The sequence below is a fragment of a genome, unplaced genomic scaffold (assembly GCF_019419815.1).
Source record: "Pyrus x bretschneideri cultivar Hongxiangsu unplaced genomic scaffold, Pyrus_bretschneideri_v1 Contig33, whole genome shotgun sequence".
Taxonomy (NCBI): Eukaryota; Viridiplantae; Streptophyta; class Magnoliopsida; order Rosales; family Rosaceae; genus Pyrus; species Pyrus x bretschneideri.
In genome coordinates, this window is record NW_025999646.1 from 2,916,366 (window position 1) to 2,939,315 (window position 22,950).

Sequence of the window (22,950 nt, forward strand, 5' to 3'; positions counted from 1 at the left end):
GTGCCGTAACGTGAAACGTTGCGGACAATAACATCCTACTATTTTATATGGACACCCAGGAGAGGGCCGTTGGTGGAACATGGGCTTGTTCAGGCTCTGGGGGACACTGTGGTCCAACTGCCCGTTTGGGGACGACGCGGCTTTGCTCTCAGGTTTAGAGAAATATGAATCTACGAGATCATTTTGGATGTCAGGCTGCCTTATGACAACGAACGCCTGTCGTTCATTGGCAAGTAAGGTGCCGAGGTAATGAGGGATGATGAAAATTGACGACAATTCGGCTTGTGCAACAGGGAATTTGTGATATCTGCCGTCTTGGCAGAGACGTTTCACTTGCGGTGAGGCATCTCAAAGTCACATAGTAGGATTAGGCGAGACTATCCTTTCAACAATGGTTGCGTGTGAAACACGTCCCCTCAGACTATAGGGGTGCATTTGAATAAGTCATTGACAATAAAGAATTTTGTTTGTTTGTTTTTTGTGTTCAAGTGGTCGACGAGGAATTACACGAATAAGCGGTAGATAATATCTTGAATATGTGTAACAAATAATTATTGAGAAAAAAGAACATGAAACCTATTAAGACGGAATACCAAGATGAATCATGAAACTGATTAAGTGTTCTTACATATTTTAATTATTGCATATAGCGTTGCATGATTAGTTTGAGAAACTAAAACGCTTTCATTTGTAAACGTGTCTCATATCTACTTCTACTTCTAATGTTAGGAAAGGGATCCGCCAATCACCCAATCCGGATCCTTAAAATTTGATCTAACGGCTAAACTTATTATAACTTGTAACGGACCCCCTATTTTTAGCCGGTTGATCAAATTTCAAAGCTCGAATTTGTTGATTAAGTGGATTTGATGAAAGGAATTCGGAGAGGATCCATTTTCCTAATGTTACTCAACCGAAGCCTAATATCAGAGTTGGAGAGGTTACAGACAATAATACATAGTACTAAGTACAATAAACTACCTTAATGTATTCAAAAAAAAAAAAAACCTTAATTAATTATTAAACCAATAATTAACTCCATTATTAAACCAATAATTAATTATACATTCATCTGCTCCTTCTGCTGTAATAAGCAAAGGTCTTTGGGTTCGCCGCCGAGTACCCGCTGCTGGAGGAGCTCCGGCTGAAGAGGATGACGGTGACTGATGAGAGTCTGGAGATGTTGGGTGTTTGTTTTGGTGGGTTCAAAGCTCTCTCGCTTGTCAGCTGTGATGGGTTCAGCATTGATGGCCTTGCCGCCATCGCCACTCACTCCAAGTAAGTGTTTTTGTTTTCAATTTTCTGGAATTATAAGTGCCCCTTTTCTTCTTTATTTATTTTGGAGTACTTTTTTCGATCCTATTATAACAGAGACTTGTTTATACTATAATTTGAGAACATATCAATTTTATCGTCAACTCATATAATAACATTTGAATTAATAACATTACGTTTTTCTTAGCCTCGGTGGTACAACTTACTATCAAATTAGTCCAAAGCGAACTTCGTATTTAAACTTTGTCCGATTTTACTCGTGCGTGGCTCATGCAAAAAGTGTTATCAATTTAACTCCAAAGTGAACTTCGTATTTAAATTTTATCCGATTTTATTCGTGCGCGCCTCATGTGAAAAGTGAAAAGATCGTCTAATTTAACAGTCGAAATTAGATTTCAGACTTCGAAATAACCTTTTTATCCATGTACATAACAAAAACACTTCACCTCAAAAAAAAAAAACAAAAGTGAAAAACCCCCACTGCCACCACGTCGCTCTCTCTAGTAGTCTCTATGTTTCTGAGGGGAACATTCGACTTCTATTCAAAAGTACCCCACCATCCAATATTAGTGGACATAATAGGTAGGTCAATCAATACAGAGTTGACAGGGCAGTGTGCCGACTTTTTGCAATTGAAAACGAAATTCCCTTTTAAAGATTAAAGTAGGGGTGGTCGCAATTGAATATAAGACGAGAGAAAATTAATTATGGTGGTTTGAACATGTGAACTGATGACCCAGAGAAGTTGTGGTTAGAAAATACGATTATGAGCCAGAGCCTCGATAGAGGAAGACTTAGAAAGACTTTGAAAGAGACTTTAAGATAAGACATGAAGTACTTGGAGCTAATGATAGACTTGGCGCAAAAGTGAGTGTAGATGCATTTTAAGATTCATACAGCCGAGCCGATCCTATTTAGTAGAATAAAACTTTGTTGTTGTATAGGTTAAGAGTAGTTTAGAAGATCATCTTGTGAAACAAAAAATACATCCATGCGAATTCTAGTCTCTTGTCTGCATTGTTTGTTTTTTAAAGTTTATATGGAGCTTCACTTGTTGAATAAACTAAATCGATCCCCTTGTAATTTGACTACAGGAATTTGATTGAACATCAAATTGATGAGAAAAGTGGCAGTTGGTTAGGTTATTTCCCTGAAACCTTCACGTCTTTGGAAATACTGAACTTTGCAAGCCTGAATTCCGACGTCGATTTTGATGCTCTTGAGAGGCTTGTAAAAAGGTGCATATCATTAAGGGTGTTGAAGGTTAATAAATATGTAACCTTGGAGCAACTGCAGAGGCTTCTTACCAATTCTCCTAAACTTTTGGAGCTCGGGACCGGCTCATTTGCCGTGCAAGAGATCGCAGCCTGTCAGAATTCACAACTCTTAAGAGTATTTAGCAATTGTGCGAATTTAAACACCCTCTCTGGATTATGGGAAGCAACCACTCTTTATCTCCCAGTTGTATATCCTGCATGTACCTACAAATCTTACTTTCTTGAATTTGAGTTATGCTGCTGCTTTGCAAAGTTGGGACCTTGCTGAGCTTGTTGCTTATTGCCCACGTGTCCGGCGCCTTTGGGTAAATTTACCACATCTTTCTTTGTCTCCAATTCTTCATTTTGCGAAAGTTTATCGATATATGAGAAGAAAAGACATGGTTTATAGTTGGAAAATTAAAATCATTATTCATTGATCACGCGGAAGACATGACAACTCGAACCCGCTTTAGTTAACTTGTTTATTTTTCTGAACATTGCAAATACTTCATGTACAAGACTACGAATGTTGAAATCGGAGAGTTGGGCACCGTTGAAATCCTTAGGTGCTAACTCTTGATATCAAATTTTTATCACAGGTACTGGACACAGTGGAAGACCAAGGGTTGAAGGCTGTTGGATCTAACTGTCCTTTGCTTGAGGAACTCCGTGTTTTCCCTTCTGATCCTGACGGTGATGGTATTATCCGTGGGGTGACTGAATCTGGGTTTGTAGCCGTGTCTAATGGCTGCAGAAAACTCCGTTATATCCTCTACTTCTGTTGGCAGATGACTAATGCCGCTGTAGCAACCGTTGCACAAAATTGCCCTGACATCACCCACTTTCGTCTCCGCATAATGATCCCGGGGCAACCAGATTACATAACGAACGAGCCTATGGATGAGGCTTTTGGTGCAGTTGTGAAGAATTGCACTAAACTCCAACGGCTTTCAGTGTCAGGTTTATTGACTGACCATGCCTTCGAATACATTGGGATGTATGCTAAGAATTTGGAAAAGCTTTCAGTAGTTTTCGCTGGAAAAAGTGATTTGGGGATGCAGTGTGTGCTGAAAGGTTGTCCAAAGCTCAAGAAACTTGAGATAAGGGACTGCCCGTTTGGGAATGAAGCTTTTCTCTCAGATATAGAGAAGTATGAATCCATGAGATCACTTTGGATGTCAGCCTGCAATGTGACAATAAACGCCAGCCGGTTATTGGCAAGTCAGATGCCGAGATTGAATGTTGAGGTAATGAAGGATGAAGGGGATGATGACCGTGTGGCTGATAAAGTTTATGTTTACCGTTCTGTTGCTGGGCCAAGAAGGGATGCCCCGCCTTTTGTTCTCACTTTCTGAAGATTCAAACCTATTCTGCTAATGCCTTGAAGCTTACAGAGAACATGGTACTCTCTCTCTCTCTCACACGCATACGCACACACACACGCACAAACTCATGGTCACACATGCAACCTTTTTCCTAATTTACCATGGGATAGGTTTGCGCACAAGCAAATGAATGGATCACCAAGTTATTTATCTTTGAATCTGTAAGCATCAGGTTGCATGGTCTTCAACTATCCTGCTCGCGGCTGAAGCTATTTCATGAAGCCCTGCTTCTGACCTAAGAAAAATATTATTCATACAGCCTCAAGCTGCAGAGGACATTTGATAAAGATATTGGATATGAAATGTTCACTTTCATTCAGCTTAATGAAATGGAAGGTCGACACAAGGAAGGGCCAGAAATTACAGAACTTGGAATTCGTTTATTTATTTATTTTCTTGATATACAAATTTGAGGAGAGCAAAAAGGAAGTCAAGGTTTATGAAGCAGAGCTTATGCCTCCACAACCTCCAGTGGCAGGATCTTATCTGCTTCCACAGCGAGGTTAGCCGTTCCCCTGAAAAGCAAGAATGCAAGGCTACCGATGAAGAAATAGATGAAGCAGCCTTGGCTGTGTGTCACAAACGAACCAAAATCTGTTCCTACGATGCATTGCCACCCCAGCCCGTATGTCTCATCGAATTCCTGCATTGAAACAAGCAAAGAAGGCAAAAACAAACACTTGAATTTCAAATCATTTAGCGAGGATTCAATGCTGAGGATAATCCAGGAAAAGGAGGGGTGACCTTCTTTATGAATTGAGCAATATCAGTGGGTTCAGTGACATCGAAATTATCGAGAGCCTTTGCAGCTAAATGGAGAGCGTCTTGCTGCATTGCTTGAAGCATATCAGTCTCATTGATGACGGCTTTGCCTTCCAACATGGCTCCAGAAAATCCTGCCTGGAGTTGCCGCTGCTGTTGGGAAATAGCGAAAAAGCTAGCAGATAAGGCAGTTTAGATTGCAGGCATAGGCTGTAGTGAAGCGAATTATATCGAACGGGAACTTCACATCTCTGTGTGGTAGTCTCCATGCTGTGTGTGATTATCAATGAATAATGCAAAGGATTAGATCAAGGTGGTCAGAAAACAGACAAGCTGATTGAGTGATGGATGATGGGGTCATGGAAGATGCATTGCTTGTGTACACGATCTCGCACCTTGTTCGATCAATGGCTGCGGTAGCGAGGGGCAGTTTTCAATTGGGGGTCCACATTATCTCGAAGAAGCAGGACGTTTGTGGTTGTATAAGTAGATGCTTCCTTTGAATTTCAGGATGCTGTTGTGAGTTTCATAGTCAGTTGTGTTTTTTTTAACCTTTTTCGTTGATCCAAGAACTTGTAGCTTGTCATTGATCAAGGTTGATGAGAAAAATACTGCAAATTAAATCAATAAAAAGAGAAATATTGCTTCTCTCATTATGCACTCAAAATGAGTGTGGTCTTTCTGTGTTGTCCCAATCATTGATTGATACGTACTTATAAACTTAACTTTTCTTAACTTTGTTGTCAGAAACTTAATATGTGTCAGTTAATGATTAGAGCCAGAGGGAGGTCACACCCATTATGGATTGAAGACCTCTATGTGCACTTTATTGAAGAAACATTTGGCACTTGGAGAAGTGTCAGCCTAAAAAATATAACTAAATTTGAGCGGAAATGAGTTAAGTTTATGATAAGTTCTAGATTTGGTTCAAGATTATGATACGTCCCGGGTTCTGTCCTCCAAAAGTGAATATATAGCAAGGCTTGAGCCTTTAATTATCCATTAAGGCATATGATGTAACTGGGGTTTTAGATGCGCAGCTACTTTATGTAGATATGTTGTTAGTTTCAAAACTCTAACTATACATATTTCTCAGTACATGATTTCACGTGATTAAAGAGATAAACATAGACAAAACAATAATTTAGAATTGGTAAGAATCTGTAGTCGTGAAGATCATTTGTCCCTAATGACTTCGGACCCAAAAGTCGATTTAGTGTTTTATTGGAAAGTTTGGAAGCTAATCAGATTGTTTAATAATTAACAGTGGCATAATTAGATTTTGTGGGCAATCTCATGACTAGGAATTCATCACAAAAGCTAATTATAATAACTTAGAGATGGTCTGTGTGGTTTGGTAAGAGGTCTATTGTTGTGATCATGTCTTGAATATTATACTTAGCACAAAGAGTAGAGTAGATGCATACAAAATACACACAAATGAAGTTCATGTATTGCTTCTGTAAAAATGAATTTTATACTTCTGTTAAAGTTGAACTTTTGTGTAATTATGCAGGTTTCTGGTGTGCAGTCCCTTTCAAAATTTGAACAAATAATTGTAACCATATATATATATATATAGTGGATTCGTGGTATCAATTTTCTCACACAATTTTTGAAACACTAGGAACTCATTATGTAATGTATTTCAACATTCTAAATTACCTATTTTTAAGGTCTTCCTTCAAAGATCATGTCTACCAAAATCACTTAAATCTGAAACTATTTAACTGTTGGATTTAGGGTTTAGGTTTCTTTGTAGAACTGTATTTGTTTATTTTCTTTACTATAAATGAATGTCTTAATGGTTTTGGATTTGTCTAATTTTTTGTAAAAATGATTTATGAATAATGTTTTAAAAGATAGATGATTAGAATCATTAAAATATATTACAGAGTGAGCTCCACAAAAACGTGTGTAAAAAGTTATGTAAAATATATTCTCGTATTATATTATATGAATCCTTTAGCCAATGCTGGTCCCATGCATGAACTCTTAAGTCACATCATTTTCTTGGAACCTAATATGTAGATGAAAACGTCATTATATATGGCTATTTTCAAGAAAACGAAAGAGGTGCGATTAATACCTAACACCAACATGTTTAAATGTTAGGATGCCAGATGGCATCATCTTGTGGTGGCAGTTAGAGTTGAGTATTAGTATAATAGTACATTGTAAGAGAAAAAAAGGCAGTTAATGAAATTGTATTGTTTGTATTGTTCTTCTGTTACTCTCTCTCTATGCAATTGTGGAAGATGTAGAGCAGGTTCTAACATTGGTATTAGAGCTTAGGTTCCCGATGCAGCGGAGGGGGCGACCTGGAAAGGGCTACCTTAACGGGGCATCATCTTGTGGTGACAGTTAGAGTTGAGTATTAGTATAAATAGTACATTGTAAGAGAAGAAAAGGCAGTTAATGAAATTGTATTGTTTGTATTGTTCTTCTGTTACTCTCTCTCTGTGCAATTGTGGAAGATGTAGAGCATGTTCTAACATTAAAGACTTGACTAGTACAGTTCTTCCACGTAAACATTTTCGAGTCGATCAGTTCCATGCATTTTATACCCTAATTAGGGTTAACTTCTGAGTGCTTTGGATGCAAGAAGATCTTTAGGGTTTTGTGGAACACATTTGTTTCCTATGGGAATTAGGGTTTGCGGAATTAGGGTTGACCATCACCAAATCGGTTTAACTTAATCAAGGCAATGTGTTTTTGTCTTAGGAGAGTCACCTAAGCTAGCTAGCTAGCTATTTGATCGATCACCAGCATCGCGATGGAGTAGATCGATGAGATCTCAATGAAAACGAAAGATTGTTTTTATGTACTTTTCTCTTCAAAGTTAAGGTACATATTTTGACTGTGCTACTAGCTAGCTGTATTGAGTTTCACTTGTTTCATACTCAAAGGTGTCCCAACAACGCAAAGCAATCACTTTCGAGCTTGTGCAATCCAAATGGCATTTCTACGTACCTACACTTTACCACCATTAAACAACCAACATATATAGTTATATAGCATAACGTACCCTCTATCTAGGAGCTACATAACACAACCCCACGTACGTAATAGGGTTACGTTATGTTAAGACCGTGTTTGGAATTGATTTTGATCAAGCTAAAAGTGTTTCTTAACAAGTATAAAGTTTTTTTTTACTGCATTTGACAAAAGTAGTTAAAATTACTTCTAGGTCATGGAAACGTTTTGTGGAGAATCACTTGTTGGATGTTTCTTCAAGAAGCATTTGCTAGATACTTATTTCAACGTGTTTCTGACAAAAGCATTCAAAGAAAACAAAACATAGAAGTGCTTCCTATGTAAGCTAGTTGATAAAACAAGTTGTAACTTTCGATTTAGTTGTATTTCTCTCCTAGTGACAAAAGAGTCTCAAGTTTGAATCATTCCTCCTCAACTGCTAACAAAAATTTTCTCGACGTAGATAAACAATGAACAAAAATAAGCAAGTAGCATACTTGGTAGAGAGGAATGGGAATTGGAATGTGGTGTAACGTATGGGGTCCCTGGCAGTGTGGCTTAAGTTGTGATGACCATGTGCAGATTCAATTATGCTGGAGGGCCAAAATCTGCCATTGATTATTGCTCATTTTTTGATATATTCAACGGGGAAGCATGGTGGCCTAAGAATTATAGAATGTTCAAAGGACTGGAGAACCCAAACAAAGGGTTTATGCATACATAATTACCCCCACATAAAACAATTTGATCAAACAAAGAACCATGATTAATTAAAACCAAATAATATTCTTAAACTCTTGTTGCAAATAATCATGGTCAGTATCATGACAAAATAACATAAAATAATCCGTGACTAGTATTGTCATGTACTTGGGCACCTAACCACATCATGGGTCATTGATTTTTTTTGTTTTCCTCACTTGTCAACTTTCTAGGATTTTAGTATTGAAACAGTGCATTTTTGCTCACTAGCTATCATTAAGTAATGGTGATACTACTAACATATTTATCATCATTAAATGAGTTTAAATTTCAAAATCACCATCATTTTACGGAGATAAATAGGTCTCCTATTTTTCCATGAACAATAATAAACGATACACTACCAAAAATCTTATCCCATAATATTATGTAAGGATGCTCAAAACCTTTCACGATTTGCCTTTGGCATTCTCTTTGAAAAAGCAGCTTTTGGCTTTTTTTGTAAGCTCCTCTCGTTATTTTTCAGTGCAAAAGGGTAATATATTGGATTGAATAGAAGCATCTTTCTTTTCAAAGTTTGTATAGGAACTCCACTTCCTGTCTGATCAAAAGGAGACGGCTAGCTCAAGGCATCCAACAAAGGGCTTCACATGGTGGGGTGGCGGATTTGTCATCTCATCCCCATGCTTCGAGTTTTGAACTTTTGAAAGCTACCCTTTTTTTTCCTTTTCACCTAATCAACTGTTCGGAAGATTTATAGTATAATTGTCAGATTGTTACGTAATATTAATGATATTACAATATGTGAATTTATTTATTAATAATATATTACAAGTATATGTATATAATGACAAATCAGCTAATTTTGTTGTTCATCCATATCATAACTATAGAAGTTAGAACTTAGATATTATGACGATAAAATATCGTCATCGTAAGAGAATCTTGTTATTTTAGGGGTGGTCTATAAGAGCTCGAGTTAAATTTCTCCCTAAAGTATTAATAGACCGCTTAATTTGTCTCCATTATATACTAGTTAAAAAAAGTTGGTAAAAGCTAAAAGCTAGAAGTTGAAAAGAGTCCGAGCACGGAAATTTCTTAGCATAACACTTCTCCTACTCGTGAACTGAACGCAAACATTCACTTTTCTTTTTTCATTTTTCTTTCCATAACAAAAAGATGAATTTTTGTTGATGCCATATTATGTCAAAGTTTGGACTTTCATAAACCGGGTTCCTTTTTCTTCTTTTTTCTTGATACAGCGAGTTAATACTACACTTATTTGGTCTTGTGTTTCTTCATGCTAGTTAATGATCGGGTGTAATTTTTTTCTTTTGCAGGATATGAACTATGAAAGGGAAATTTTATGCTACTCTTTAAGAAATGGGTAATGATGCTCTTTGTTGTGTATCTATTTATTAATAATATATTATAGGTGTATGTTATATAGTGACAAATCAGTATGCCGTTCATCTGTATTATAACAATTAAACTAACATATTGTCGTCAGTTCCGGAGTCAACATAGGGTCATTAGTTGTCCAATCCTATGTCTCTTTGTATGTGTGTTGTGTTGACTCTATGAACAATTAGTGTAAACTATGTTGCAACCTCCTCCTATTACTTCTTCTATTTTTTTTTTTTTTAATCATCCATGTCTTTCTTTTCTCTCGTCTTGTCTGCGATTCTATTGTGCGCTCCAAATGCTCGATGAAATGCCTCAATTGACAAGCTTTGGCAGTCTTCAGCATTACTCTACAAGAAAATGTAGTCACATTTGACAAGCCTCTATATATCATAGTAGTTGTTGACATATATTGGCATAAGTTTTCAACAAATGTTAGCAATAATCGACATTTTCTTGTCAGATGTTCAACGAAACGGTCCTATTAAATTTTTTTGATCGACATCATGACTCTATTATTTGAAAAGCGTGATTTCGCCACTGATTATGACGGTATATCGTCACCATATAAGATTCTTGTTATTTTAGCGGTGGTCTATAAGAACTCGAGTTAAATTTCTCACTAAAGTGTTAATATACAGCTTAATTTGTCTCCATTACTAGTTAAAAACAGTTGATAGAAAGCCTAAAAGTTAGAAGTTGATGTCGGTCCGAGCATGGAAATTTCTTAGCATAACACTTCTCCTACTCGTGAACTCAACGCAAACATTCACTTTTCTTTTTTCTTTTTTTTTTTTCTTTCCATAACAAAAAGATAAATTTTTGTTAAAGCATTGATGCCATATCATGTCAAAATTTTGGACTTCACATTTTGTATTCATTTTTTTTTATATATTCTTCTTTGTGTTTGCATATGGTATGCTCATGCTCTTTTTCTTATTTTTTCTCTTTTCTCGATACAAATGAGTTGCGAACGTCTGAAACAACTTATGATTTGTTTAAGATTGATCCTGAAAGAATTAAAAGATTTTTTAGCTCACAAAAAAACGCATATACCAACTCTTTACTGTTAAACTATAGGAAGAACATGCTAGGTGCTTGCAGTTCCATGAATCAGCCACAAAATATTCAAAGTTGCTCAAATTATTTGATGATAAAAGAGGAATTTTGATAATTGAGTGTTGTGAGTGATGATGGTTAATTGGTTACACCTTCGGTACTATTTAAATTCTTCTTCTATAAAGTTTTCTAGAATATATAATTAAAAAAATCCATACATACATAATTAAGCATTGCTTTAAAGTTTTTACCACCAATAGTGGGTGACTAGTCCCCAAAAACATATTTAAATTGTGCAGATTATATACAACTAGAATATACTATTTTATACGAGAGATTTTTTAGTGTGTCGAGAACACGGTTCAGTACAAAATGTAATAGTGCACTTAATAAAAAATTATAAAAAAAAATTATAATAATACATGTATCGAGCCGTGTTTCCAGCACATTGAAAATTTTCTTTATTTTATACAAAATACAATGATTACAGAATACAAACATAAAGTATCACCTCCTATAAAAAAGCTCCGACTCCAACAGATTTTCTGATACCGAATATAATTACAAAATTACCCCTCTTGAATCCCCCATTCGTATTTCACTACCACACGCCAGCCCAAAAGGTCAGTCATGTAATTTCGTACTAAAGTCCAATTCAGTGGATCAGCTGCCAAACCAAGGATAAGCGTAGAACCAGGAGAAAGACGGGAGAAGTCAGAGCCTCTCTCTCTCTGTTCAAGATAAGATGGTCAACTAGATTCCATTCCGTTTCGAATTCCGATCAAAATCGCCGGAATATTCCTACCCATCCATCCAGAATCCGACCCACTTCGCTATTTTCAAATGGGTTGGTTCCAAAACCAATGAGAGCAACTATGGGGAAAGAAGAGAAGCAGGGAGCCAAAGAAACAGAGCAGAGCCAAAACTCGTCGGAATCTTCCTCCGGCAAATCAAGTCTCCGGCGAACCATCGAGTCCATTACATCTCTGATTTCACTCTCTTATTCCATCAAAATATTTTCGGCGAAATGGAAAACGATAAGGACCAAGCTCGAAGATTTGAGCTCCGGCCTAGAGGCCGTAGAAAACTGCGAGGCCAGCGAAAACGCGATTCTCTCGGGCATTGTGTCGGGAATATGTCAGACGGTGAACGAGTGCCAAGACCTCGCGCGTCGCTGCGTCGATCTTTCGTACAGTGGGAAGCTTCTGATGCAGAGCGACTTGGACATTCTCTCAGCAAGACTCGATCTTCACGCAAGAAACCTCTCGGACATTTACAACGCCGGCGTTTTGACACGGAGGTTCGCGATCGTCGTTTCGAGGCCCGGAAACGGAGCTTGCAGAGACGACATGAGGTTCTACGTCAGAGACTTGATGACGAGGATGAAGATTGGCGACGCAGAGATGAAACGCCAGGCGTTGCTTAATCTGCACGAGGCTTTGGTGGAAGACGACAAGTATGTTAAAGTCGTCGTTGAACATGGCGAGATTGTGCATGTTTTGGCTAGTTTTCTTGATTTTTCGCATGATGTTCGAATCCAGGAGTTGTCTGCAAAGATTGTTTCTGTGATTTCTGGGTTTGGTTCGTACAAGGTTGTTCTGATCGGAGCCGGGATTATCGCGCCGTTGATTCGGGTTTTGGAGTGTGGGAGTGTGGTTGGGAAAGAAGAAGCTGCAAAGAGCTTGCAGAGATTAACCGAAAATTCGGATAATGGGTGGTCTATTTCAGCTCACGGCGGAGTCACAGCTCTGCTTAAGTTATGTTCCGGCGGCGATGGCAGCGAAATCAGAGCAGAGTTGGTTGGTCCTGCTTGCGGGGCACTCAAAAATCTCGTTGGCATTGAAGAAATCAAGAGATTCATGGTCGAAGAAGGTGTTATTTCAACGTTTATCGGGCTCACAAGGTCGAAAGACGAAGTCTTGCAGATCAATTCGATTGAGTTTCTGCAAAACATTGCTTCTGGGGATGAGGCAATTCGAGTTATGGTGTCGAAAGAGGGCGGAATTCAAGCGTTGGTTCGCGTTTTGGCTACCCGATCAGTGGCTTGTTCTTGTAAAGTGAGGGAGACAGCAATGAGGGCAATAGAGAATTTGTGTTTTCGCAATGCAAATTCGATTAGTCTTCTGATCAAGTACGGTTTTGTTGATCAGCTCATGTTCTTTCTCCAACATGGGGAGGTTTCCATTCAAGAACTGGCGCTAAAAGTGTCGATTAGAATGTGTGGGAAATCAGAGGAGGCCAAGAAAGCAATGGGGGATGCAAACTTCATGACGGAGCTGGTTAAGTTTCTTGATTCCAAGTCGTTTGAGGTTCGAGAAATGGCGGCTGAAGCGCTGTCGAACATGGTCAGAGTCCCGAAAAACAGAAAACGATTCGTGCAGGATGATCGCAACATGTGCCTCCTCTTGCAGCGGTTCGATCCGAAGCAAGTGAATACGGGCAACAAAAAGCTCTTGTTCTCCATTTTGATGTCGCTGACGAGCTGCAACAGCGGGAGGAGGAAGATTGCGCATTCGGGTTACTTGAAAAACATCGAAAAACTAGCAGAAGATGAAGTTTCAGATGCCAAGAAGCTTGTGAAGAAGCTATCCACAAACAGATTTCGTAGCATGTTGAGTGGAATCTGGCATTAACTCTTGAATCAAATGTGGGGTTTCTGTCTTTATAATTTGATTTGATTTGATTTTTGTAGAACTTGTATATCTGCATAAAAAGGGTTTTCCAAGTTTTTACTTGTTTGTCAAGCTCAAGTTAGAACTCCAATTTTCATCTTTATTAGATCCACTTTCACGAATCACATCTTCTTGTCAAGATTGTATGCATAACTAGAGCTCAACCAGAGCCGATACTAGTTTTTGATACGAGCGATATTCTAATCTAATGTAAATTACGAAAATAGAGATTTGACTCTGCCCTAACCAACTCAACCACGTCCAAGTTTGCTACAATAATATATTTGTTTAAGATACTCAGGCATTGTGTGTTGCATGTAGTGGCAGTATTGTGGCAGAGAATGAATGATAGAAGAGAATGCAATTGCAATTAATTTAAGTGGGATTGTGTATTATTAGGAAGGAGCACATGGGAAAGCCATGAACTCCCAAAGGGGCATGTGAGGAGTAGAGGCAAACCATGGTCTACTTCATCTACACTCTGTGACTGTGGACACAAAAGACAGTGATTGATGAAGTTTCCTGCTGTATTTGCTTGTCCTATGTATGCCATTGTCTCTTCTGCAAATTTCTTGTCAAAGACGTACGTTTTTAAACGAGACGTCTATTTAATTGTAATTCTACTTAATTTTGATCTCATTTATTGACGTAGTTGATTGTTTTAGGATGTAGAGTTGCCATTCAAAGTTTAAACTTTTGAATTCTAGCTTAGAATCTTTAAGCCTTAGATTTTAGGTTTTAAGCTTTAGATTTTAAGAACTTGAAGCTTTAATTAAAAAGCTATTCTATTTCTTGAGTAATCAACCCAGCCAATAAATGAAATCAAAATGGAATAAAGTTAATCATAAATGAGATTTACGCGGTAATACTAGGGAGACGAAATATGTAAATTGAATTTTGTAAGCTAAATGATGTGGAAGTTGATGATTGGATTATTACTTAAGTATTGATTAACGTGTTTCTTTCATATTGATGACATATCATTTGATCTGCGAATTTATCTACAAATTTAGTCTATTTAGCATTACTCTTTCCCAAAGTGTCTGTCCTTAAGGTGATTTATAGCGTATGTTCTTAAATGATGTGGAAGTTGATGATTGAATTATTAGTTAAGTGTTAATTAACGTGTTTCTTTCTTATTGGTAACATATAATTTGATTTGTAAATTTAATCTACAAATTTAATATATCTAGCATTACTCTTTCCCAAAGCGTCTGTCCTTAAAGTGATTTATAGAGTTTTGGTGGGGAAATGGTTAATAATTTGTAGGACATGAAGGGGTTTGTGTATTAGGAAATAAGGTAGTAGGGTACATGGACTTGGACAACTAGTAATCCAACTTGATGATGATGAGGACATGTGGACGATCTAAGTTTCTTCTTGTTCTTGACAGTTTGTTTTATGGAAATCATATTTCTATCGATGAGATGAAATTCGATTCTGTAGTTTCAATCTTCCTTTCTTGATGTTTTATTTCCATATGGTGTTGTTAATTATGCAGGGTGTAATAAATTCTTGATATTTAGGTGTTCTAATCGTTGGTCCTTCATTTGTTTTTAGCGTGAAAGTGCTTTATCATTCAGTTAATTGATAGCATTCACTCATACAATTAAGATGTTGTATTTGAATTTTTTCCTTGGCCAATATTGCTTGCATTAAAATATATTTATATCAAATGCACATAAGCGGAGCCATGAAGGTACCAGGATGATCCCAAACCCATCTTGAAATTTTTTAAACGCAAAAAAAATTAGTATTATACTTATGATTTTTAAGGTTTTTCCATGGGCTTAGGATCTCATTTAGATGTTTTTACTTTATTTTTTTTTTTTTTTTTTTTGTTGAATTTGATTTGAGATTGGTGGCTCCTATGGAGTTTAGGCAATATGTTGCTTGTGAGCTCTGAGGATGACTCTGGTCTGAAGATCAGTGGAAGAAAAGAGGAAGAAAATTAAAGAGGCTTGGGGTTTAAGTTTAAAGAAGAAAATAACGAGAACGACATTATACTAGACTCAAATGACAATGATTGGTTTTGACAAAAAAAATATAACAGTAGCTGGTTGCTCACCACATAGCAAAATAATTTTTATAAAATCAAAAGAGGGTTCCGTATTAAGACTTTTGAGTCTCTTCTAGACTAAAACTCTCGACTTCGCCATTGCAACTGCATGCAAAGCTCACCATGGTAATGTCTTTTTCCGTCGTAAATAATAAAAGCAAACAAAGATTGATGTGGACGAGCCCAAAGTGAAAACACACAAGTTGTAAGCCCAATGCCCAAAGTTGAAAATGGATGATTGAATCTAATGCAGAATATATGGGGATTAAAGTAATATCTTGCTTTGGAGAAGACGATCGGAATTTTATATTAAAGAAATGTGGAAACGTAAGATGGTAGTCATGTTTAGGACTCGTTTGAGATTGTTTCAGTAGTGATTAAAAATTCTTTTTAACTATTTAAATTGTATGGTTGTTTAAAAAAAAAAAATTATATTGTAGTTTTTTATTACGTTTAAAAAAACCTTGAAAGTACGTTTTGTAGTAGGAATGACTTCCACATCATCATTATGTTACAATTTGTAATTACATTTAAATCCTATAAAAAAAATCGTTGCGCATACAATAATTTTTACAATATATATTCATCGGAAACTAATACACAAAATATCTACTGACGCCGAGTATTGTAATAGCAGAATTCAGATTCTCTCAGGATCTCTGTGTCTGAAGTCGATAAATCAAAGAATCTGAACCACTCAATCTAAATCATGCGGGTCTCATTCGCCCATCTCATTGACCCACCTCACACAAAATCAAACCCTTGAACGACTCGGATCTTTTTCTTTCGCTATCTCAAATGACCCGAATTCTCTGGTGCGTCGGCTCCAAACCGAGAGATGCAAAGAGGATCTAAATTCGTAATAACATTAAAGCTTAACTTGCTGGTCCTGCAAATTTTTGTGGGTAACAGATCGTCTAGTATCAGTCTAAGACTCTAATGCTGAAGCATATGTGTATATGATTAGTCTCAATTATAACATACTTTGAGCAGAGACCCACCAATAACCCACATACCATGTGAAAATGCAAATATCAAGAAGAGGCCTAGGTCCTTTTCTGTCGACTAGTTGGTGCCTGATTATTCATCATATCATATCATATCATAATATATATATATATATATATAAAATAAAAATAAAAATCTTCCTAACAATTATGATTTGTTTTTGGAGTCCTCTGGAATTAGCATTGTCTGCATGTCTCTATCTATGTCTTTCTATCTCTATATATATACAATTAAACATTATAAAAATTTGTGTTTAAATCATGTCGTTGTAATTCCCTTGACTTAATTAAATCATGGGGTTTCCATCCCTGCAACAAAATTATCTTACAATTGTTCTTGGGAAAGGGGAAGTAGGATTACTCAAGTTATCCAGTTCTGATTCTAATCACGTTATTAACCTCAAATAATTTGGTCTTAATTACATGCTATCTTAATAATAAGTCTCTACTTGCTACTTGCCTATGGTGTCTTCGACCTAAAAGGAAGTTAAAAAAAAATAAGTGGCTTTGGGTGCAACTAATTTTCAATTCTCGTGCTGGCTGTGTTGATAGTTCCATCTTGTAGTCAAATGGCATGGAGGAGACAGCATACTAGTTAGGGTTTGGACTTCAAATCTTCGATCAATAAATGTCCACAACTTCATCCATGCATGCATGCTTTCAACTTTCAAGGACTCCTTGTGTGGCATATTTTGTAATAACCTTGTTAGTTTTCTGGCCATACCGTTATGTGATTTTACCGTCTATAATTTATAAGATAAAAGACATAAATAATATAAAATGATTTTACATTACATATGAGTGATCAATTAATAATACATATAATGGTGTGGCAATCACGCTGAAAAAAATATTCTCATGCATGCATGACTCCATATGATCACAGGAATCAATATATAATCTGTCTAATTATATGATAATACACATAACGAGAATTGGAGCATAAATTAACGGCACCAATATGCACGTTCTTCTGTTTTATTATATGAACAAGTTGGTTATTTTACAAGATTAATGCTAGTTAGACTAATTTTATAAACCAAATTCGTAAATCATGTGATGTATCACCAAATAGAAAATAAACACGTTAATCAACACTTTAGTAATAATGCAATCATCAACAACCACGTAATATAATGAACAAAATATAATTTAAATAGATAGTCTCCCTAGTATTACCCTACAAACAAATCATATATATATAGTTAGCTGTGATAATTACTGGTAAATAAAATATAAAGGATACAGCTACTGGCATAGGATTATAGTATGAATCTTATATTATTTAAATCCCAAATTGTATTTTGGTCACAGATCATTAGGATAATAATCAGTGTATCTAGCCGCAGTTTTTTAAGAAACTGATGAGAGAGAGAGAGAGAGAGGAATATGTATTGCTGTGTACACAATAATATTAATTCACATAAAAATTAAATGGCAACTTGTAAACCTTAGACTTCACGTACGTACACTGTCACGTCTTGGTCCGGGCCCCTAATACATCCCGGGCTCGATTCTACTATAGTACGATATTGTCCGCTTTAGGCCCCGACCACGTCCTCACGGTTTTGTTTTGGGAATTCACACGAGAACTTCCCAATGGATCAGCCATCCTGGGATTGATCTTGCGCAAACTCGCTTAATTTCCGAGTTTCGATGAACTCCGAAGCCGGTGAGCTCCCAAAAGACCTCGTGCTAGGTAAAGATGAGAATATACATATAAGGCATAGAGGATCCACTCCTCTAGACGATATGGGATCTAACATACCCTTTTAGGTATTGAAAGCCAAAAATCATATTTGATATATATGTGGCGAAAAGTTAATATGAATATGGTTGCCAATCTCACAATATCATGTATGGGTGCATTTTTGCTCATCGCTCTTAAATGTGGTAATGCTTCCCTATTTATTATCGCTGGATGAATTTAAATTTTAATATTTGTGTCTATTCAATATAAAGATCTTGAAATTTAAATATATATATAACAGTCGATGTACATATAATCAGGAAAAAGGTCTTCAAAATCAACAAGTAAAAATTTGTTAGTTGAGAACGAACATTTAAACTAACGTTTGTTTTTTTAAGTTTTAATTAATATATATTAATTTAGAAGCATAGTCTTCAAAATCTTCAATAATTAAAATTGTTAATTTACTTATGAACAATTTAAGCAAATATTGGTCAACGATTTTAGAACGAACCAGCTAGCTAGGTAGCTTGGCCATCTCATCTCCTTGTCATGCTCTGAAACTTTTCGTCCGTTGGGTCCATGTTCTACGTCCAAGGATCAGCCATACTTTCAGCTCACCAAGTTAAAACTGTATAACAAAATAAACTGAAACTAAATAAATAAATGTGACGGTTCACGAAGTCTCAATATATCTCATGCCATGTTGGTTGACTTTAAATATAATTTTTTCGTCTGGTATTTCTAGAAGTTGACTTCAAAGCACTCCACCCCATATTTCTCTGCCTTATCTTGTTTATAAAAAGATAGGGAAAATTGCATGCACATTGGGAGGGAAAAGAAAAGAGATAAATGCAGGGACAATTGGACATTGAGAGTTTAGGAGATTAGGCTTATCCAGGTCAGTATGTTGACTTGTTATATGCACTATTGTAAGTTAAGGCTTGACAAACGAGTTGTGTTAGTTATGGTCGTGTCGTTTTCGTATTATATTTATTATTTTAATAGGTCTTGTCGTGTCAAATTCATTATCTTATATGATCTTTAATGAGTGACCCGATAATGATCTGATTCTTTAAATGAGTGACCCGATAATGATCCGATTCATTAAACGAGTGACCCGCTAACAACCCGACTCGTTAACACATTGACTCGAAACCTGTTATTTTTATATTATTTCGAGTCAAGTTAACGGGTTGTGTAAAAAATTGTCAATTTTACTATAAGTGCAAATGGAAATGCAAGCTAGCCTGCAATGTATAATATATACTTAACAAATTAATTCTTATACCCAAATTGTCAAATGCTTTAATCTGTTAATATTCATCTTTATCCAAATTAAATAATTAATCACCTTCTGTTGGAGAACATGAAGCTGATTCACCGAATCACTCATCAATTATAGTTACCATTACCGCATCTTATCCATACATTACTTCTTTCTATCTAAATCCATATTATTTTTATCAAGAAAGTTATACGGTTTTTTTTTTTGTTTTTGTTTTGTTTAATTTTTATTATTTATTTTTAATGAATTTGTAGTTTTATTTGATTGACCTAATGGGATCAAGATTTACAAAAGTCAATAATTAACAAAATCTTAACTCATATGAGATGGAAGAAATAAGGCCATCTCCAAGGGTCAAAGGGTTCCCTTTTATCCTTATAGCCCTATAAGAAATTATATTTTAATAAATAGTGTTAGGCTATATTTTGTATGACACACCCCGATCGAAATCAAGGCGTGATGGCCAGCACGCCTTGATTTCGGTCGATTCGATGACACCAGAGGAAGCAGCCCACCGGGAAGTTCTCGTGTGAGTTTCCAGAAACAAAACCGTGAGGGCGTGGTCGGCGCCCAAAGCGGACAATATCATGCTACGGTAGAGTCGAGCCAGGATGCAGTGGGGGCCCAGGCTGGGATGTGACATTGTACCATCTCCAACCGAATGGGCCAAAGGGCCATAGGTCAAACATAGTCCTTTGACAAAAAACCATCTCCAACTGAGGGGGTCAAAGGGCCATAGGCCAAACATAATTTATTATTTGAATTAAATTAAACTACCATATCAAAATAAGGTTTTTGGACATATCTTGAGTGTCACTTGTCGCCAAATGAATAAGCCTCCGATTTCTTATCTTTATATAATCTCAATAATTTTTTGGATAGGATTTCGAGTAACACGTGTCGCGTGAGTAACTCTCCAGATTTCTTATCTTTATGTAATCTCAATAATTTTTCGGATAGGATTTGGAGTGACACGTGTCACTAAAGTGAGTAACTCTCAAGATTTCTTATCTTTATGTAATCTTAATCATTTTTTGGATTGGATTTCGAGTGCCACGTGTCAAGATATTGGTTGTGCAAATTTTAGATAGGATTCTTATCTATGTGACACTTCTTATCTTCAGCTTTCAATGTTGTAGGAACGGTGTAGGTATTTATAGGGAAAAAATAGAATTTTTTTTTAAACTCGTCCAAAAAAAAAAATTCAAATTTCAATGGTAATCTAACGTTAGATACCCGTTGTTAGTTGGTGTCATGCTGATGTCAAGTAGCCGTTGACATTCAAATGGGCTGAGCTGAAGGGTTGGCAAAATGTCAAGCTTGACATTCTGGCACTGGAGTGCTGGTCGGAAATGACCAGCCCACTGGCCTGATTTAGGGGTCCGATGGGGCCCACAAGCCTTTTGGCCTAGCCCTCAGTTGGAGACGGTTTTTGTATCATTTCGAGTTATTTTTAGCCCTATAACCTTTTGGCCGAATCGGTTGGAGATGGCCTAAGAGTTACGGTGTGTAAATGACGACTACAAATTTGCCGATAATCTTTTTAGTTAAATAGGACAACGACGTTGTTTTGTACGTATATGACACTATCTTGGACATATACATTAGACCAGCAACAAAAATTAAGCATCATATTCTATGCTAATAATATATTTGGTATCAAATTATATATTATGATCATGCTAAAATATTTGGTAAAAGAAAAGGGAAGAGAGCTTTACCAAAAATAAAAAATAAAAATAAAAAATAAGAGAAAAGAAAAGGGAAGAGAGAATAAAGATTAGAAAATTGCTTAAAATGAAAGAGACATTTAGACAAAGTAACAATCTAGTGGGGCCCTAATGCCGGCCGTTGATATGGGAGAATTTTTAACATATCTGAAACACAGGACGGACGCCATATGCTATTCTACAAGTGTAGATAATTTTTTTTTCTTTAAGTATTCCTTTACTTGTATAATGATATATGACATGTATACTTGTTTTTCGGATGCTAAAAGATCTCCCCGTTGATACAGTTACTGCAAGTTTATATGAAATCTAATTAATTAAATTATTTATGATTAATCTACCTATTTTGTGGAGGTGAGTCATAAGCTAATGATATGATTATGTGAAGCTGTTTCTTAATCTCACATAAAAGTTAGAAACCCTAATTCTTTCTCTTTGTCTTTGTTAAAAGTGACCACAGTATATAAAGAGAGCGAGTAGTTCGTCGGCTCTACTCGTACCAAACAGCAAAAGATCACAGTGTAACATTTCTTGCACGTGTGAACAGAGTCATGCCCGTGGCACGTGTGAATCATCACAGCTTTCAGAAGCTTTTGCTTAATTCGGAGAGAGCAGAATGCAGCCATGGTGATGGGGAGATGACCAGACGGCCAAACGTCCAAGTTTTCGACTGCAGTGGGTTCCCACGTCCGTTGCTTGACGTTGTTTTTGTACTGGTCAAAGTCAAGCCAGCCTTATTTGAAAAATGAAACCCTAAAAGTGTTTTTCTTCTTAATTTTCTTTTTTTTCGTGTGAGTTGGAAACTTCAGAACGGCACAAAAACTAAGCACAAGTGGAACACTTGCAAGTTCACCTCTTGGTGTATATATCCTCTTGTGTTTGAGTTCGTTGTACTCATTAGATGCATCGGATATACAAACAGATATATTTCCGATTATAAGATATATTCCGATTATAAGACATATCTTGTCATTCTTTAATTCTTTCTAGGTAATAGGTATTAGGACGTATGTGTAGTGGAGGAAGATATGAATAAACTGGAGGATGCCTTGGCGGCCCCTCTTGTGTGTAAGTAGTGGAGAACATATTCATAAACTTGAGGATGCCTTGGCAGCCCCTCTTATCTCATAACTGTTTTAGAACAGATAGAGTATAACCATAAAACTAAGATCAAAATCTTGAACTTTAAGCTTCCCCCACCAGCCCTAAAAAAAAATTGATAAAATCTCTCTGCCAAAAATTGAAGCAATGGTCTTTGAGTTTTGGCTCAATTGAAATTTTAGTGCATGAACTAAAAATTCGTGAGTATTGGTCTATGAACTTGTTATATTGTGGAGAAATGATCATTTTGACTAACTTTGTTAGAATTTCTATCCAAAATCAAGGGTTTAAAGGGGCAAAAAATAGATAAAAGTTCTAATGGAGTTAACTGCAATAACCATTGCTCCACATTATAACAAATTTGACACACCCCGACCTAGATCGAGACGTGTTGACCGTCACATGAGTCACCCCAACCTAGATCAAGGTAGCTGGCCGTCACGCCTCGATCTAGGTCAAGGTGTGTCAAATTCATGTACAAATACTTACGAATTTTTAGTTCAGGAATCAAAGCTCAATTTCAGCTAAAGTTCAGGAAACTGCTCTAACTGTCTCTTTTTCATGACTAACGTGGTGGTTTG

The 22,950-nt window shown here is 36.5% G+C and overlaps 2 protein-coding genes and 1 pseudogene across 2 annotated transcripts; 2 read left to right on the forward strand and 1 right to left on the reverse strand.

Moving 5' to 3' along the window:
- The first annotated feature begins 79 nt into the window (after positions 1-79).
- Positions 80-4,132, forward strand: LOC125480453 (annotated as a pseudogene).
- Positions 4,133-4,279: 147 nt separating this feature from the next.
- LOC125480319 (dynein light chain 1, cytoplasmic-like) lies at positions 4,280-4,838 on the reverse strand. The gene is made up of 2 exons (XM_048590988.1): positions 4,664-4,838; positions 4,280-4,562 (listed from the first exon to the last, which is right to left on the reverse strand). Exons 1-2 carry the CDS (start codon positions 4,799-4,801, stop codon positions 4,371-4,373), a joined length of 330 nt encoding a protein of 109 aa, XP_048446945.1. The 5' UTR covers positions 4,802-4,838; the 3' UTR covers positions 4,280-4,370.
- A 6,576-nt stretch (positions 4,839-11,414) lies between these two features.
- LOC125480401 lies at positions 11,415-13,619 on the forward strand. The gene has a single exon (XM_048591238.1). It carries the CDS (start codon positions 11,686-11,688, stop codon positions 13,453-13,455), a length of 1,770 nt encoding a protein of 589 aa, XP_048447195.1. The 5' UTR covers positions 11,415-11,685; the 3' UTR covers positions 13,456-13,619.
- Positions 13,620-22,950: the final 9,331 nt, after the last annotated feature.

Coding starts and splice junctions, on each gene's coding strand:
- LOC125480319 (XM_048590988.1), bottom strand. CDS start 4,801: ATGTTGGAAGGCAAAGCCGTCATCAATGAGACTGATATGCTTCAAGCA. Junction 4,563..4,663: donor TTGCTCAATTCATAAAGAAG/GTCACCCCTCCT, acceptor GTTTCAATGCAG/GAATTCGATGAGACATACGG.
- LOC125480401 (XM_048591238.1), top strand. CDS start 11,686: ATGAGAGCAACTATGGGGAAAGAAGAGAAGCAGGGAGCCAAAGAAACA.